Source organism: Notechis scutatus, chromosome 3 (assembly GCF_049901735.1).
Source record: "Notechis scutatus isolate UNSWTSFEM ecotype Mainland chromosome 3, rNotScu1.2, whole genome shotgun sequence".
Lineage (NCBI taxonomy): Eukaryota > Metazoa > Chordata > Lepidosauria > Squamata > Elapidae > Notechis > Notechis scutatus.
The window spans coordinates 47,517,194-47,536,293 of NC_142011.1; the positions used below are offsets into that span (position 1 = coordinate 47,517,194).

The window sequence follows — 19,100 nt, forward strand, 5'->3', positions numbered from 1 at the left end:
TAATGTTTTGTTAGTTTAGCATTGTGCAATACATCTCTTCAGTCTTTTATTCTTTTACTGCCTTATCCTTTCATATAAAGAGTGGGGGGGATAAAAACATAAAGCCCAACACAACGGTAAGTTGCAAACATCCAAAGCGTATGGCATCAATTTGTCTCCCCAAAACTATATTCAGGGTTTCCTGAATAAAAAGGCTGCTCTTTGTTTTCAAGAATGGGGAGTGGGGAGCTAAAGAAACATGCAAGATGATAGCCTTGCTTCCCTATCCCTGAAGACTTGTAATGAGTCTTTAAAAAGCAAGTGTTTTTAGGAATGGAAATCTTTGTCTTTTCTGTGAAGTTTTGAAGGCTGTAATCTAAACAGATGGTTGAACAGTTAGTGCTCATATGCCAATTAGTTTTTCTGCACTACAGGGATCTAGTTAGGTGTTCATATCTTGATGAGACTGTTTGCAAATCCCCACAGGCACTGGCCAACAGCACTATGGAATATGAGAATCTGGAAGCTGAGGTGTCAGCCTTGCATGATGATTTATGGGAACAGCTGAACTTGGACATCCAGGTGAGAGAATGAACTCTGCATCAGATGGGTTGAAGGCAAATGCTCAGCATGCTGAGTTGCTAGAATATGTTGGAAATAAGTGGAAATCTTACCCAAATTTAGAGAAATTATTCACCCAATTTCTCAGTCTACTAGGTTAGGGAAATTTTCAGAAGATTAACTGTACCCAGCAAAAGTTATAATGTAATATACTTGGAGAGCCCAAGTTGAGAGAAAGTTGTCTAAGTGGCTTGGAATTAATACTTATTGAGACACAAACTTCTGTTTGTATAAACATTGTGTCATATATACCGGGGTGAAATTCAACCACCTCACACCACCTCAGGAGATAGGGACGATTTGAATTGGTTGGCCCCTTCCATGCCCGCCCACCTTCCTCCTTTTAGAGACTAAGTCCTACCAAGCCATGCCCACCAAGCCACGCCCATGGAGCCAGTTGGGAAACCTTTTGAATTTCACCCCTGAATATACCAGATAGATGTTTAATCCAAGCTTGCTTTGCTGATATTTAGCATCCTGATGGCTCCATTGGAGGACAGGAGCTGTTCTGCCTCCTGGTGGAAACAATTGCTTGTGGCAATAGAAAGGGCAAGCACACCTTGAGTTCTAATTGGATGGATGATTATCTCATCTCTGTGTTTAAATTATAACAAATTAATGCTTGTTTATATTCGTGTGCATATTTCCAATGTAATTTCACTGACCTTGATATGCAGTTGTCTCCATGACTGAATTGAGCTACAAGTAACAAAATATTTATCACTGGTAGCTAGATGGGAAGGATATCTCCTAGGTAAAGGGTATTTCCCAAGTGATCTCTCAGCTGAGTGACCAGAGTAGCTCTTTCCTTCAGATATTCATATTAAAATTGAACTATAACACATTGCCTAACTTAGACGTAGAATATTAATTTTTATCCAAGCATTTTTTCCTTTTTTCTAGGTTTTTAAAATTCAGCTGAGAGTTGGTTTTGTTTTTATTGTAAATAAATATTTGTAAATTTCCTAATGGGTATGGAATTTTTTAAAATGAATAAATTTACATACAGTATCTTGCTCGTATCACATTTTAGCCATATATGCTATTGCAGAGTCACAAGGGTAACATAGTTCATACACTAACCATGTTTATGGGACAATATGACAGAAAGGCAATTGAATAGTTTTCAGAAATCAAGCTTATTTCTAAAGTACTATACTATACTGATGTAGGGATATCAGCTGTTTTTTCTCTCCTTTCCAGTGATTCTGGTCACAGCATCGATTGAAGAACTGTAATAAGATAACAGGCAGTGAATCAAAATTTTACAGACCCACACTGTCAGAATTGTAATTTTTTTCAAAGACTGTAACCACAGTTGTAAAAACCAGAATGCAGAGTATTTTCTGCATTATATTTATTGTATTCCACACATTCGTGCCAGCAGGAAGCTAACTCTTGAAGCACTCTCCAATTCAGAGATAAGATTGAGCTACAGTCTGGAGTCTTGGTAAAATCATGTTCACACACCCACAGGTTTTTGCATTAACAATGTCACATGAAACACTATACCTTTCTTTACTTGGGGATTATATAGCCTGTTCAGAAACTTCAAAACCTCTAGAGGCTGAATTGCCAAGAGCTGATGAAGCCAAGTGTCCTCAGGAGAACCTAAGCTTAATCTACAAGAAAGATTGCACAGAGACTGGGCAAGGATACACAACTGAAATAATTTTAATAATTACTTGTATTTATTTTTAATTAATTCAGCAGAGAAATATCACCATGTTAATTGTGGAAAAGTATTTTTGTGGTAACATTTGTAATATACCGGTAATTGTTTCATCTTTTTATAAAGGAAGAAAACAACTTTTCCCCAGCCCTCTTTGCTGTTTTGTACTCTTTTATTCCCCAATCTCTCATCCCTTCTTCTCAACACATAGCTTTCCTTCCTTTGATTTCCATATTTTTTCTTTACATTCTATCTCTTCCCTTTGCAATCACACGTCCTCATTCTTTTATGGACACTCATCTACAGAATGCATAAATATAATAGATACCCAGTATATTTTATTAAAAGACATCTTTGAAGGGGATCTTTTTGGTAGAAAAGTTAAATGAAGAAATTGCTTACTCCTTGGTTGCCTATTCTTTTTCTGTTGAAATTCCCTTTCCTACAAGACACTTTTTCTGTTGCAGAATTCTAATAGCAGATGCAGATAAGCCTAGGAGGAAAAGCATTTATAGACTTCTGTAACTGAAGGTCTTCCAGACATGTGGACTTCAATTCTCAGAAATCCCCAGTCATTTGGATGCCACTCAGTTCTGAAATCTGTAAAAAAGAGAAACACAACCAAGAGCAGATACTTTTGATGATGCATTTGCAATCTCTATTCCAGATCCTCGTTTTATCAACCTTGGAAGGTTGGAAGGCTGAGCCGGTCAGAATCAAACACCTGGCAGTCGGCAGAATTAGCCTGCAATACTGCATTCTAACCACTGCACCACCATGGCTCCTATGACTCTCCTTTTATAATATATTGTTTTTTATTAGGTGTCATCCAAAAAATTTCATTTTAAAAGAGTTTTGTTCAAGTTTGAAAGGATCCTCCCAATTGTATTGTAGTATTCCCATTATTCTACATCTGGTTTGAACTTGAAGCAGCTCTTTTGTATTTAAAATAAGTCCGAGCTTGAAGTCAGGCTGGTTGGAGCTAATGACATATCCAGAGTGATCAGAATAGCATCAGAATACTTCCAATAATGTCAGGATAGCTATTTCAAATACAAAATAGATCATTTCAATTCACAATATTTTGAGTTTGAAACATTTTGCTACCACCATTTTCTTCATGGATTGTTGCTTATTCTTAAATAAATGTGTTTAATATCAAAAACAGCAGACCCAAAATCTTTGTATTTTATTACAATGATGAGGCTATGCTTTAAATAGATTTTAAAGGAACCATTTCAAGCACACAATATTTTTCTTCCCTTTGTCATATTTCGTTTCTTGATTTAATTTATCTACTTTCTATTATAATAGTTGTCAGATATTAAGTGTAGCCTGATGACAGAGAAAAGAAAAGAAACATATGTATCATAACTGACCTGAAATTAGGCAACATGTTGTTTGCCTAAAATGACCCTTCCCCCTACTTCCAATTAAGTATAGGAAATTAATTACTAACATTAGTACTTAGTTTAATTAAATGTGGATTTGTTTCTCTACCTTGGTTTTTCAGAATGAAATGCTCAACAGGCAAATCCAGAAAGAGATCTGGCGGATCCAGGATGTGATGGAGGGACTCAAAAAGAACAACCCCTCTCGGGGCACAGACACCGCAAAACACCGAGGTAAGGGTCATTTCTTCTATTCAGAGAGATTTTGAGTTTTATTTCTTAATGAGCCGTGGTGGTGTAGTGGTTAAAATGCAATTGTTGTTAGTTGCGAAGTTGTGTCCAACCCATAGCGACCCCATGGACAATGTTCCTCCAGGCCTTCCTGTCCTCTACCATCCCCTGGAGTCCATTTAAGCTCATGCCGACTGCTTCAGTGACTCCATCCAGCCATTGTCTGTCATATCTTTTTGCCTTTTGGTACTGTCCATGGGGTTTTCATGGCAAAGATACTGGAGTGGGTTGCCATTTTCTTCTCCAGTGGACCATGTTTGGTCAGAGTTCTCTGCTATGACCTGTCTGTCTTGGGTGGCCCTGCACAGCATAGCTCATAGCTTCATTGAGCTACGCAAGCCCCTTTGCCATGACAAGACAGTGATCCATAAAAGGGTAGAATCATAGGTGGTATTAAGCAAGTTCTGATCAGTTCTGGAGAACCGGTAGCGGAAATTTTGAGTAGTTCAGAGAACTGATAAATACCACCTCTGACTGGAGATTTTACAGTATCCTTCCCCTGTATGCCTACCAAGCCACGCCCACAAAACCGCTCATAAAAAAAATTGAATCCCACCACTGGGTAGAATGCAGTATTGCAAGCTAACTCACTCTTCACTGCCAGCAGTTCAATTCTGAGGGGCTCAAAGTTGACTCAGCCTTCCATCCTTCCGAGGTCAATAAAATGAGGAACCAGATTATTGGGGGCAATACACTGACTCTCTAAACTTCCTCAAGAGTGCTGAAAAGCACTATGAAGCGGTATATAAATCTAAATGCCATTGTTATTGCTAACCTGATACAATATTCAATTAATATCTGAGTGTAAAATATCTGAGTGTTAATTAACTGCCAACACAGATGAACATCCATTTTCTGCTGCTTGAAATGGTCACTGGAATCTGTTGGTTGCTGTTCGAATCAGGGTAGAATTACCATTTGTTGCACTTTCCTGCTGCATCCTGGGACCATTGCTAAAAATGTCATAAAATCAGGCGGGTCATGTGATGACCTACTAAATATGCAGAATGACACTCATCCGTAATTTTAACAGAATAACTGAGTTGGGAGGGACCTTAGATGTTGTCTAGTCCCCTGCTCAAGCAGGAGACCCTATAATATTCTGGACTTAAAAACCTGCAGTATTGGAGCACCCACAATCTCTGGAGACAACCTGTTCCAACTGTTCTGTCAGGAAATTCCTTCTTTGAGCTCAATTCCTGTCTTAAGTCAAGGACTACCTTTATTTCATTCCAACAAGCATTCTTCAAGTCTTTAATATTGAAATATTTTGAACTCCAATATTCAATTTCTGTAATGCCCAGTCAGAACAGTCTATGGCTCATTTTAAAGATACAATAAAAAGTTCAGTTCTGTAAAGTGAAAGTTGCATGCATCCTATTTGCTAGACAACTATTTGTGTTGGCAGTAGTATAACTGCTTTGGCACTCCTCTTGATGATACTTTTTTAATCCCTGTATTTTTCTTGTCCCATTTCTGTTTAACTAGTTCACCTAAAACCACTGATAGTCTTATCCTTCATAAATTGGCCTATAATTTTAAACCAGCTAATTTGCATGCAGCACTATCATCTCATCTTGTGGCAATAAATTCCATCAGTTAAAGCTGTGTTGAGGGAAGGAATTATTTTTTGTTGTCAGTCCTGAACTGACTGCATTTGAAACTTATTTCTCACTATTCATATTTCCATGCTAGGCATCATTGTGTAAACTTTGTCCACACCTACTTCAAGCTGCCTCTTTAAAAACTTAAAAGTTTTTAAGAAGCTCTGAATGCATTAGTTGTATTTTAAAGAGAAGGTTTCTAATCTATTTTAATATCTCTTTCTGTACTTTTTCCAATGTGTCTTATCTATTTAAAAATGAAGTCAGCATGCAAAGCATTTTAGATCGAGTTGTATATGCCCTTCTGCTTTATGATCAAGCTTCAGATCTCTCTTCCCCTGTGACTCCCACGTCCCAAACTAATGACAGTCTATTAAATGGTGAGACCGATATAGTTATTCCAAATCTGAGTATCTGCTTTTATCTTAATGCACTGCATGAAATGTTTTTTCAGCTGTAGTTGAAAAGTTCCAGTTGCCAGCCCTGATGCTGCTTAAGAACAGTTCCTTATCTGGGTTGCTCAGAGCTTTCTGGAGTGGAGAAGCATAGGAGTTTCATAAATAAATGACAAATAAATTAAGTAGCTAATCAAGAAACGTGGCCTTTTCTTTAATCAACCAAAGGTACCAATAACAATCAATCAATCAGCAACTAGAATAATTACAGTGATGATACCAGGATTAAACTAATGGATACAAGTTAAGGGCCCTACCTCCCAAGAATCTATGCATTCAAAGCTACATATGTGTTCTGACTTTCTTTATCTCTAGAGCTAGGGAGATGTAGCAAAAATATATTGGGAGGGGAGTACCTAAAAGATGAAAGTGGAGGTACTGGCACTGGGAAACTATCCATTGTGGCCACAACCCTCTCTGTATTAAAGTTAAAGTACTTCCTTCTTATCCGTGAGCCTGAAATCAGCATAGTTTACTACTCACATTGCTATTTCTCAGTGTCTCTGTTCTAACTTATAGAAAGAAGACAGCTGTAATTGGTTTTTTGTTTTTTTTACTTGTGACTAAATTCTAGTTTTCTGTAAAAACTAGGCTTTTCACTTGGCATTTTGCCACATATGGGGCCAATTGCCCAGGTGGTAAGAGGTAAAGGGATCTCAATCAGCCTGAACAGCTGAGAGGTTGGAGGTTGTGTGACTTTTCTTTCTCTCTCTGCTTTGTGGTACAATCCATTATTACTATCAGACTATCCTTGGACACCAAGATTAACACTCATCCATTAAAAATCCCATCTGTGTCCAAAAGCAGTAGAAACTGATAGGCTGATAGTCTTCTAGGGGGATTGTATGAGTAGTTCTTTCTCTGCCACTCTACCCTATCTGTCAGTTGTTCGAGCTGATTTTGAGTTTCGATTTACTGCTCTTCCAGTAGAGTGCTAAACCCAGGGGGGAATTGTTCAATGAAGCAGCCATCTGACTCTGCAGCCCCCTTCATCCATCCATGTCAGCTGTTATTCGGGTTGATTTATTGGCTGAGAGATCTGGCATGTACAAGGAAGAGCCTTGTTTGAAATAATTGGAAGAACTGGATGCTCTCATTGCTCAAGCAGAATGGCCCCAGAGGATAGCCCAAGATCAGAATAGAGAGATATAGCTGTACCAATCTAAAGTGTCAATATGTGCCAGCCTGATCCTGCCACCATTGCTTATGCCATACTGATGGAACCATGGATAATACAACAGAATAACAGAGTTGTAAGGGACCTTGAAGGCCTTCTAGTCATATGGGTTGAAGTGCCTCAGATTGTGTCTTTGGTAAAACTGCTGCCATTTGTTGACTGCCTAATAGGAAAAACTACCTTTAATACTGAAACACCCATCAGGAGGACTTAAAACTTTTTGGAATATGTGTCAAGGTTTAAATGAAGTCAACATAAGGGGAAACAAAAGAAAATAGCGGTTACTAAGGCATGCAGTATTTTAACCAGGTTTAGGTACTTTAGACCAGCGTTTCCCAATCTCAACTATTTTAAAATGTGTGGATGTCAACTCCCAAAACTTCCTGGTCAGAAATCTGGGAGTTGAAGTTCACACATCTTCAGGTAGTTGAGCTTAAGAAACACTGTTTTAGGCAGTAGAAAGTAACATTATATGCTTTGCTTATTTCCTATATGTATAAGTACATTGAGCCTCATCACTTTTTTAAAAAAGTCCTCTGTCTCCTTTTAATAGAAAATATTCTCTGTCCCATTCCATTCACTCCAGTTATTTCCAACTCATCATCATATGATATTATATTGATATTAGCACAATTGAGAAAGTCCAGAAATATTTCACAAGAAGAGTTCTCCACTCCTCTACTCGTTGTAGAATACCTTATGCCACCAGACTTGAAATTCTAGAACTAGAAAACCTTGAATTACGCCGTCTTCGGTCTGATTTAAGCATGGTATATAAAATCATACATTGCAATGTCCTACCTGTCAATGAATACTTCAGCTTCAACCATAACAACACAAGAGCACACAATAGATACAAACTCAATGTTAACCGCACCAAACTTGATTGCAGGAAATATGACTTCAGCAATAGAGTGGTCAATGTCTGGAATACTCTACCCGACTCTGTAGTTTCTTCCCCAAACCCCAAAAACTTTAACCTTAGATTGTCTACTATTGACCTCACCCCTTTCCTAAGAAGTCTGTAGGGGGCGTGCATAAGCGCACCAACGTGCCTACCGTCCCTGTCCTATTGTTTCTCTTATTCTTCTTTTATTTTTCTTATATGTACCCATTTCATGTATTCACAACTATGTATACACTTATACTTATTATCTTGTAAACAATTGGCAAATCAAATAAATAAATAAATAAATAAATAAATATGTCCCTTTCCTGCAGTTCATTAATGTTTTACTATCTGTTCCCCTTTTTTGCAGTGGCCCTTGGCCCATCAGCAACTTACAGCTCCAACAGTCCAGCCAGTCCTCTGAGCTCAGCTAGCCTCACCAGCCCCCTGAGCCCTTTCTCTCTTGTGTCTGGATCCCAGAGTTCCCCTACCAAGCAAGGCAGCAATGAGGTGAGCAAAATCTCTCATCAATTAGAATGTCTAAAAGTGCTGGAAGATGGTGCCTGATAGGTTTTGTTTTTTAAAGGTTATCCTTCCACCAGTAGGTGGAGATCTAAACCTTCTTATGACGTGGAACGGTTGGACTAATTACTCCAATGACCACCGTTTAAATCTAAGCATGACATTATTGGCTGACAACTCTTGAATAATTTCAGAGAGCCAGGCAGTTAAAGTTTGGGAAACTTGGCCCCAAATCCTTGAAAATGTATAGAGTTTGTTCATCTAAAGAACAAATTCCTGATAGCTGGCACTCAGTGCACCAGTTTACCTATAAAAACTCTGTATGTAATTGAGTTTAATTTTTATTTCTTCATTTGCTTCAAATTTGGTTTTTAACATTTTCTAGCACCTGAAAGTAAGTAAGCCAGAGGTTGATCATGATAGAAAATAGTCTCTTTCTTTGTTCTATTCCATTTTACTTTTATAAGAAGAAGCCTTTTAGCAATTAAAATAATGAGCAGATGTTTTCCCATAAGGCAAGGCTCTCCATCTCTTATTTCTTTATGCTTCTGCAGTTGGCAAAAAACTAATGATGCATCTGAGTAACACCTGGGATAAAAAAAAGGGGTCCTTCTGAACTGCACCTCTGTTCAGAGCACTATTAAGTCTCATCCTTACACCTGCTGGATAAAGCACCTTGGTGCTTTCCCAACTATTTTGGAGAGGCATGTCTTCATGACCTTGCCTCCATCTCACCATCAGTCTGCTCTGAAGCAGTCTTGAGCTGTCTTTAATTGTTCCAATTTGGAAGTAATGTTTTCTTTCCTTTTTCCACCTGAAAATCTTGAGTACCTTGAGGACAAGATGTCATAGTACAATCAGGGACAGCCTCTCTGCAGCTCCACTTGGCTAAGTGATTCTGCTGTGGAAACATCCCTTACCTCTCCAATTGTGGCCATGGCAGCTCTTGACCCATTTTGTCTTTGGCTATGACAGGACCAAGCTTTGGCTGGCTTTTTCTTTTTTTTTCATTACAGAATGTAAACTATTTGATGCGTATGTGTTTGTGTACTGGGGAAATAATAAATTAGAACAAAAAAGTCTGTGTAAGATACATAAATGCACATATATGGGCATATGCTCTGTGAAAGGGAAATTGGAAGAAAGAAGAGATTCTTCCTTGGGCCAAACATAATTCAGGAGTGTTATTGGCTTCAGGAGGGGGAAAGAAAAGAAAGACTGGGAGCCACAATAGAACTAAGAACTGTTTGGACTGCCTCTGATTTGTATTTTAAATGAGCTATTATGAACATTCAGGCAGACTTTTGTGGAGGTGTGTTATTTGACATAGATATATCCATGTTCTATTTCTTTGACAGGATTGTCAGTCTCTCAGGAGAATGACAGTCCTATGGAACAAGTGCACAGAAGGTGTCATCTAGAGGTTGTTTAGGAAGTCGTTAGGCCTATTAAAGAAGCACCTAATAAATGCTAAGTATTCAGGTCAAATAAATGGTGCAAATTCCACCATTCTGTTTTAGAAAGGCCCTCTAAATATTTTGGCAATAAGTGTTTCGGTACTCTAAAAATCTGGAATGACTTAGTTGAAATTAGTAGCATAGTAATGTATGATACTAATTTTGTACCATCCTTAGACAGTCATGCTTGCCCATCATAAATAAAAACTTAAGTCATTGGATTGAGCTGAAAGATGAGGACAGTCAGATAGCTTACTTCTTCGTCAATATAAAAATTATGCAGAAATTGATAGACCAATGTGCTCAACCTCAGCAGCTTTAAAATGTGTGGGTTTCAAATGCCAGAATTCTATCTGGGGGAATTTTAGAAGTTGAAGCCCACACCTCTTAAAGCTGCTGAGGTCGATTAACACTTTGGTAGACCATGTCTTTTCCTTTACATTAGACTGATAGATACATCAGAACAAGCCAAAATCTTTTAGTTAAATGTCTAGGTTCAGTGGAAGCATCTAGTTGAGCTACTGTGTCATCAAAACCAAATTCCTGCCCTGAAATAGTCATTATCCCTAGTTCCACTCGTGCTATCCCTATACTTGTGTGGAGCATCATTTTTTATGTTGCTAAAACCTATTGACCTCAATGTTTATGAATCAACAAGAGGTCTTTTAAGTCTACATCAGCCATGTCTTCAGGTTCTGTTTTGCATTGTCTGGTGAAGCAGCAGATTGTGCTGATAGAAAATATTTGTATTTTGAAGAATGTGTCTCAAAAGGGATGCATATTTTGAAATGGCAGATATTTTTTGAAGCAAGTGAAAATCAAGTCATCATATTATGTACACTATTTATCAAGTGACACCTGGCTAACAGTAGTATTCTCTGGATTGGTACTGGGTTGGTCACCAAGGAAAAAGGCTGTTCATTTTGAGTTTTTGGTGTTCAGATGCAGGTACCTATCCTGGTTTAACATCTGTCCTTATATCTGTGTCTCACTAATTCTCTTTTCCTTCACATTTTCACAGTTTCTTTGCTCTTACTCCTAATGCTTCTTGATTTCCTCTCCACTCCAGGAGCCTGGTCCACCTCGACCTCCCCTCCCCAAATTATATGTGCCCTTGGAGTCTCCTCCGACTATCCCTCCACTTCCTTCTGAAAGCCGTCTCTGGCAATATCCTAACTCCCCTTCCTGGCAGGAAAGCAGCGAGTCGAAGAGGGGACAGGTATCAAAATGGAGTCTGAGATCTAGAGGCATAGTCTATCCTTTGTTATTTTCCCCAGGCAGTGGGGCCAGAGAGAGGGTGGGTGAGGGAACCCTATGTCTAATCTTTCCTGCTCATGACATCTGTTGTGTCTTTAAGCTCATAATGGATAAAAGTAGTTCCACATGAAACACTTTTTCTACATGTAGATTAAGTCCAGGTATGACAATTATTTAGCAAATAGTTGGCCTTTTTGAGAATGCAAACCATTGTTTGATTATGTAATCATAGATGAAGATAGGTAGGTTTTCAAAACAGGGCATGTAAACTAGAAACACAAAATGGGGAAGAGGGAGGAATTAAATCATGGCACCAGAGAATTTGCTCTATTGGGACACCTCCATCCCACATCTGAAAGTAGGTTGCATGTTTTTGAAAAAAAATCAAAGATCTGGAAAACTTACTTATGCAGAAGCAGCAAGCAATATAAAAGCAGTTTGGTCTAGTGGTTAAAGTCCTGCCTAGCCATGAAAGCCAGTTGGGTGATCTTGGGCCAGTCACTCTCTTGGGTCAGTCGCTCACCTCACAGGGTTATTGTGGTGGGAAAAATAGGAGGAAGGTGTATGTGATATATCTGCCGCCTTGAGTTATTTCTAAAAATGATAAAGGCAGGAAATAGATAGATAGATTGATATATATATAGAGAGAGAGTGAGACAGACAGACACAGACAGGCAGGCAGGCAGGCAGACAACCTGCCTCTAAATTATTGCAGCAAAATTAAGTTGAGGCTTGACTATAAGAAGCTTAAAAACCCTTTGTTCCCTCAATTAAGCTCATGAAAGTCATAGAAATGGCAGAAGAAAAGTATCCAAGACAGTGAATCTTTTCTGCAGACTATTCCTCAAGTAGTTGCTATTTTTGTTTTCTAATTAAGGGCAATATAATTTCTTCAACTATCATGTTCTGGTGTGATTTCTGGTTTCCATTTATAGAAGTAGAGAACAGGTGGCAGTCTATCTCATGAGCTTTATTCTCCAATGTATATCCAGCTGGTCATTTCTAATTCCTAGGGGACTCTACTAGGAATAGAAATCCTTGCCTTTCCTGGATATTTTACCTTCACTGAACAAAAAGCATGCTAATGAAATAAGCATTTGCCCCATCTTTCCTTCAGCTGACTGGTTTTTGATTGTTTGAATTGTTTTGGAATAGAGAAGAAAAAAAATCTACATAAATGCTTCTGATTCTTGTTTCAATATGTTCATTCTTGTTAATATTTTATTCTTGTTGCCTATTTTTCTTCTTCTCTGTTTTAACTCTTTGTAAACCATCTATAGTCAGAACTATGAACTGGGTGGCCATATAAATTCCTTAAACAAAAGCAAACAAACCTTCAGAGCAGTAACAGATGTCTATAGGCGGTTCTCTTTAGCAAGACCAGACACTTTTCAAAGAAAATATATTTTCCCCACAGTCAAAGTCCAGCTTTGAACAGAGCAAGAAGGACCATCACCGGGCATCAGCCTCACATTCGACAGTGGAGTCTGGTCTCTTGCAATCAAGACAGGACCAAGATGCTGATAAGCAGGTGGCACTCAACAAAGGTACCTATAAATTGCATGTATTAAGAGAATCCATTTGTTTGTTAATTTTATCTTCTTTGCCAGCTCCAAAAGTCATGCTGGCTTGGGATAGTAGGAACTGTAGTCTGGTGTGTATAGACTGCGAATAACTGGTATAAAGTTTGTATCTCTAAATTCAGGAAAGATAGGTTTTAAAAATCATAATATATACTGTAGGAATACTTTACAATAAGTAAAGCCATTTATCCCCAAATTCCTTTATTCAGAATAATACAATTTATCAGTATACAAAGTCAGTATACAATATCACATACAGACAAAGTTCACATACATGCCAACCCTCGCATGCTACATGAGCCTAGTCATTCTTAAGCCATGACTTGTATCTTAACTATCAATCCATCCATTTTGGCTTATTAAGCAATCAATGCACACACAAAAAAAAATCCAGATTGCAATAGGCGAACCCATCCATAGACTTTCACAATGGGGGAAAAAACTGCTGTTCAAGGGTTATTGTCTTAACAAGCTTGTAGGCCTGCCCAGTGAGTTTGGTCTCATTCAGTAAGGCTCTTCTGAAATGATTTTAGCAAGAAAGTAGTTCTTGTTTCTTTTTTTGTTCCACATAACTATTTGGATTACCTGTCCTAATTAAGTATTTGGATTACCTGTCACAAGGATGGATGGGTGGGTGAGTGGATGGATGGACGGATGGATCCATCCACCCACCCACTCACCCACCCACCCACCCATCCATCTCTATCATCTGTCCCATTGATGTGGTGATGGCCACCCATCTAACTATTATAAGTCTATGTGGCTAAAAATGAATTAAAACACACACACATACACACACACACACACACACACACACACACACACACACAATAAATAATGGAGCAGAAATTATAATAACATTCAATGTAATATTCCAGAGCCCAAATAAATCTTCTCATTTTACAATAGATAATGATCAAACAATAACAGGCAAACCAACCAACACAGCTTTGCTAATACAAGTGTTGGGGTAGAATGAGGCTGGAGCTTAGGCAAGACATGTGGGTGTGTGGGAGAATGCTTCCCTCTAGAGCATCCTAAATTTTTATTCTAATTATTGGGGGGGGGGGTATCTGTTTGTACTGTTTTGTGAGCCAGCCATAGTTGTAGTTACAATATGAGTGGGTGTAAATGTCATTTAAAATAAATGCTTTCTATTTATTAATTGCCATTGCCAGAATCTTCTCCCTTCTTGTTAATATCTTTATTTGTCTTTACCTCCTGGATTTCCATAGTTGGTATTGTTCCTCCAAGAACTAAGTCACCTATGGATGATGAGACCTCACCAACATCAGGTGTGGTGAGGAGGAGTGCCAATGGGCGTGATTCTCGGGTAAGGGTGAATTCTGCCATCATTTCAGTATTCTTCTTTATTCATTTTTAATAATATTAATTACTCTGCGGGAAATAGTGCTGAACAATACAATAAATAAAAGCCAGCAATGCAATTATTCAACTAATCAGAAAACAATACAATCAAGTGATCAATGAAAAAAAATCAAATGAAATTTTAAAAATCAGCCCTCAAACTAAAAACTATAATCAATTTTTAAAAAACCTCTTAAATAATATATCAGCAAATTTGTACTAAAAATTAAAAAATCTATTTCCTATGGGAATGAAAAAAAATTTGCTTGGTACCAAAAAGGGAACAAAGTTTATTACAAGACAGAATTTCCCAACCTTGGCAACTTTAAGACATGTGGACTTTAGCTCCTAGGATTCTGGGATATGAAGTCTACACATCTTAAAGCTGCCAAGGTTGGGAAACCCTGGCAAAAGAGAAAGTTAACCATTGTGAACCAAGTTAAGGAGATCATCAGAAGTATCAGCATTCTAATTGATGTCAGTGTCCTCATCAATTATAGACGATAATGTCTGTATGATAACGCTCAAATTTCTCCACTTTGACAGGGAAAGATGATATTCTTCCTATTTTACTGACAGTTCAGTGGCTTGGGAGGAATGTGATGAGAACATTTAATCCAGGATTGCCAGAAAGAGTGAATTAAATGTGTGGCCTCTAGTTTGATCCGTAGGCACCAGTCTAAATCAACTTTTCTTACTGGAACACAATAGTATTGAGATCTCAGGAAGGTTTCCTAAACCAACAGTTTTACCTCAACACTCACAAGTATGTTTGCACTGTCCCACAAGGGTCTTTAACCACTAACATTCCCACAATCATCCTCACAACCTATGAAGCAATTAACATTCCCTCCAGGTGATCAACAGGAGACACAAAACCCAGTGTCCAGCCAGCACCTGCCTTCTATTCTTATAATGGTATCACTATAATGGTATCATTCTTATTTTCATAGAAAAACAATGAGTCCATTTGAAAATCAGGATGAAATGATACCATGACTTCAAGTCAGTGGAGAAAACACCCTGCTTCGAAATGCACATTGAAAGGGCATCAAGGCACTTCTGGGAGGTGGGAGAACTGAGGATCCTGGGTGGGGTGAGGTGAGGATTCCAGCCAATGGCAAATTGCTATCCTGATAGTGAGATGTTAATAACAAATCTACTTCTTGGAATTTCATCCTGGATTGACAAAAATGGGAAGCCAAAAATGGACACAGCATTTGTCTTTTCTTCTGATGTTTGCATTGTAGGCTACATTAATACTGAATTTTTTCTCCCCAAAACACAGTGGTTATAAGCTCATAAATATTGTATTATATTATTAGATTTATATCCCATCTTTATTCTGTACATCATATTTTATCTTATTATATCAAAAACATTTGATATAATCATACCATGCAGAAAAAAATACTGTATTGTTCTAGTTTCAAAATTCCTGTGTCCTGTGTTCTCCCTTAGGACAGGCCAAAGAGTGCTGTGTTTTCCAATGAGATGAAAGCAAAGATGAGTGTTGAGGAACAAATTGATCGCATGAAACGCCATCAAAGCAGTTCTATGAAGGAAAAGAGACGGAGCTTGCAACTTCCAGCCAATCAGCAGCAGACAGATAGCCCTCTCTCAAAAGCACCTGCATCTTATAAAGTGGTAATGCATTTATTTTATTCGTGAAAACTAATCTTCATCTTGTAAACCACTCAGACACACTTCAGTACAGTATTAGTATTTTCCTGAGATAAAATTGGTCAAGCACTGTTTCATATAGATGTTTTGAAGGTACTGAAGTTAAGGGCTGAATGATAGACAGTCAAATACTCTTAAATTCTGTAGCAATTACTAAGAGGCAGTAATGTAGTCTTATTCTTACCAAGCTGAGTCTGCAGTGGTAAACCTATATATTAATTGTGCAGTCCAAACTAGAGTTTGAAATCCACATGATTGAATCAGTAAATTATGCTGCTCTAAAATTTTCTTTCTGACATCTGTTGTTCTTTCTATAAGGACATTTCTTAACGATCTAGTATAGAAGAATAGTCGTGGGAGATTCAGCCAGTGCAGCTCCAAATTGATCAAGACTATCAAGTGATGTGCCAAGCTAGAAATAATATTGACAATGAATGAAGACAAATATGTATGTTCCAGGATAATGTTTCAGTATCCAATCTGGGTTCATCACCGGGACTAGAGATTTAGTCTTCTGGGCTTTCATACTTGTCCTGGAGCCCACCCTCAATGAACTTCTCTCATATATTCTGGTGAGAGAGAAGTTCCCTAAAGATGGGCTCCAGCATGAGTCCAAAAGCTCAGAAAACTAAACCTCTGGCCCCAGATTGGATCCTGCAATATTGACAATGTCTTAAGTGGTCTATTTTGCTCTAGGTTCGCAGGCATCGCAGTATCCATGAAGTGGATATATCTGATCTGGAGGCAGCACTGCGTTCTGAAGATTCTGGCAAGATGTATGAAAGCCCCCGAGATGAGATTGCTCGCCTGCGCAAAATGGAGCTTGAGCCAGAACATTATGATGTGGACATCAGCAAGGAGGTGAAACACATTATTGATCTGAATCTCAGCACATCAAAAGTGCAAACTGCCTTTTCCCCAATAATGTACACTGAAATCTAGTTGCCTTCTCTGAAACTCAAAGGGTCTGTGTGGTTGGAGCAACATGAGTTGAGAATTTCACTACCCGTTAAGGATACAGGACAAGCTGAATGAAAAGTCATGCAGGTGCAGGAGAGAAACTGAGAATCTTGAACTTCATATTTATGAAAAGCTTGGAATGTTTGATTTTAATATAGCCTGGAGAGTTTCAGAGCACAGGTGTTTTGAGCATGATCTGAAGAATATATTCTTTAATGTATAAAATAGTGATTAGGGTTAGATAAAGGATATGCTAGACTAGACTAAACTTAGACAGTAGGGTAGAGTTCAGCAGGGTAGAATATACTACCAAGTGAAACATGTAATAAGGCATTTGTGGTCATTGCCACTCATTGGCTGTTTTTGTTACTCAGCTTTCCACTCCAGATAAAGTCCTCATCCCAGAAAGGTATATTGAGCTGGAACCTGATACCCCACTGAGCCCTGAGGAGATGAAGGAGAAACAAAAGAAAGTGGAAAGGATAAAGACACTGATTGCTAAATCCAGGTGCAGTGCTACTTCACACATTTTGACTTTCCCATGTGCCATTTGGTCACTGAGCATGGATTTTTATTTCATTTTGGAATATTTTACCCTTGATTTAGAAGCTATGCATTTGGTCTTGCTGCTTATTAATAGCACTTTGCAGTAGCCTCTTAATATTCAGAAGTTACTAATGTTATATACGTAGGTTTCATTCTGTTTTCTTCTTTCTCTTTGGTACCTTGTCTGTATATCTGGACTTGCTGGATAGATCTCATAGCAATTCCAATTTATAGTACATAGGAAAAATAACTTATCTAAATATTTATGGCCCCAAAATTCCCTCACTAGAAAATGAACAAAAATATTGATTTTGTAAAGGAAGAGTGATTATGTTTGCAGGCTCAAAGATAACTAAAAAATGGCAATTTGTGTTTTACAGAGAAATGTCAAAAATTAAATTAAATAAATAGGAATCTGTTTCCATCTTATTGTATTGACCTTGCAGCTTTGAGTGTTAGGCTTGCCTTCTGGTTGAAATAACGTGTGCGTCCTCTCTTGCAGCATGCAGAATGTCATCCCCCTCAGCGAGGGAGAGATGGACGTGGTCCAGGACCCAGAAACTCAGTTACAGGAGCAGGAAAAGCGGATTGAGATCTCCTGCGCTTTAGCTACCGAAGCCTCCCGACGAGGCCGCATGCTGTCTGGTAAGATGAAATGCTCTGCAGCATTATCAAAAGATTAGCCAATTGGGCATTACAATCCCAACAGGAGCAAAGCTTTTGCTTCCATTGATGAAGTTGGCCAGATGTTGTTGCTTCAGCTTTTAAGTGTGGTGGCATTGGACATTACAGCAAAACAAACGAACTAGAGATCTAGCCTCCAAAATAAGTTGAATTTGACAGTCCAAATGGTGAAAATTAATCAAATACTTTAAATGGTTTGTTGTAATTCATTAAAATTATTTATAAAGGTTAGAAAGTTGTTGTAAGAAGCCAGCTGTACTGCTGTACTATTTTAATTTTCTTTTGAGGTCAATGAGTTAAGAGGCATTTTTCCATCATCGATTCCAATTTCCAGAAAATGTAAACCAATGAATTAGTCTGATTTGTTAAATGACACATAGAATCACAAGCCTTTGAGTGAATGGCAATGTCTTCTCTAATTTGTAACTCCAAAGAAAAGCAACTCCAACTACTTATACCTTCTTACTATAGATTAGCAGCAGGCAACTTTTCCATAGAGACCTGAACATTTAAGCCACTTTTTAAAGGTTAAAGGAATCATTGAAGGCATTGAATATGGAATATTGTGTTGTTTTATTTTATTTACAATGGGAGTAAGGATTTTCAAAAAGTAGAATCTCTGTGTTAAGCCACCCACAGCTAAATTAAAAAATTGCCACCAAATGTTGTTAATATTTTTGGACCTGTCAATGAATTGTCCTCTCTTCACCTCAAAAATAGTCTCCTGAAATGCATTTAGAGAAGCCCCAAAAGCATCAAGTGGTCCAAAATGTAGCAGATTTCAAGACATCCTGGAGCAGATTTATGAATGTAATATCTGTGCCACAATAACTTCTTTGGTTGCTGATTTACTTCCTGATTCTGGTTGAAGTGCTATTGACTTTAAAGCCCTAGATGACTTGGCATCCAGTATCTGCAGAACCATTTTTACCATCAGATTTGACCCAACTGTGGGGAAGAT

At 38.1% G+C, this 19,100-nt stretch overlaps 1 protein-coding gene across 12 annotated transcripts in view; it reads left to right on the top strand.

The window, feature by feature from the left end:
• The window catches only part of PLEKHA6 (pleckstrin homology domain containing A6), a 214,915-nt gene that overhangs the window by 184,338 nt on the left and 11,477 nt on the right, over nucleotides 1-19,100 (top strand). For 11 of the 12 annotated variants that reach the window (XM_087959705.1, XM_087959706.1, XM_087959707.1 and 8 more), the window contains 10 exons: nucleotides 466-561; nucleotides 3,786-3,897; nucleotides 8,450-8,589; nucleotides 11,128-11,277; nucleotides 12,733-12,862; nucleotides 14,134-14,231; nucleotides 15,728-15,913; nucleotides 16,646-16,810; nucleotides 17,284-17,417; nucleotides 17,958-18,100. In XM_087959705.1, the coding sequence (XP_087815831.1) occupies nucleotides 466-561; nucleotides 3,786-3,897; nucleotides 8,450-8,589; nucleotides 11,128-11,277; nucleotides 12,733-12,862; nucleotides 14,134-14,231; nucleotides 15,728-15,913; nucleotides 16,646-16,810; nucleotides 17,284-17,417; nucleotides 17,958-18,100 (1,354 nt within the window). The remainder of the gene's footprint in view (nucleotides 1-465; nucleotides 562-3,785; nucleotides 3,898-8,449; nucleotides 8,590-11,127; nucleotides 11,278-12,732; nucleotides 12,863-14,133; nucleotides 14,232-15,727; nucleotides 15,914-16,645; nucleotides 16,811-17,283; nucleotides 17,418-17,957; nucleotides 18,101-19,100) is intronic. The other variant, XM_087959717.1, reaches the window with a different exon arrangement.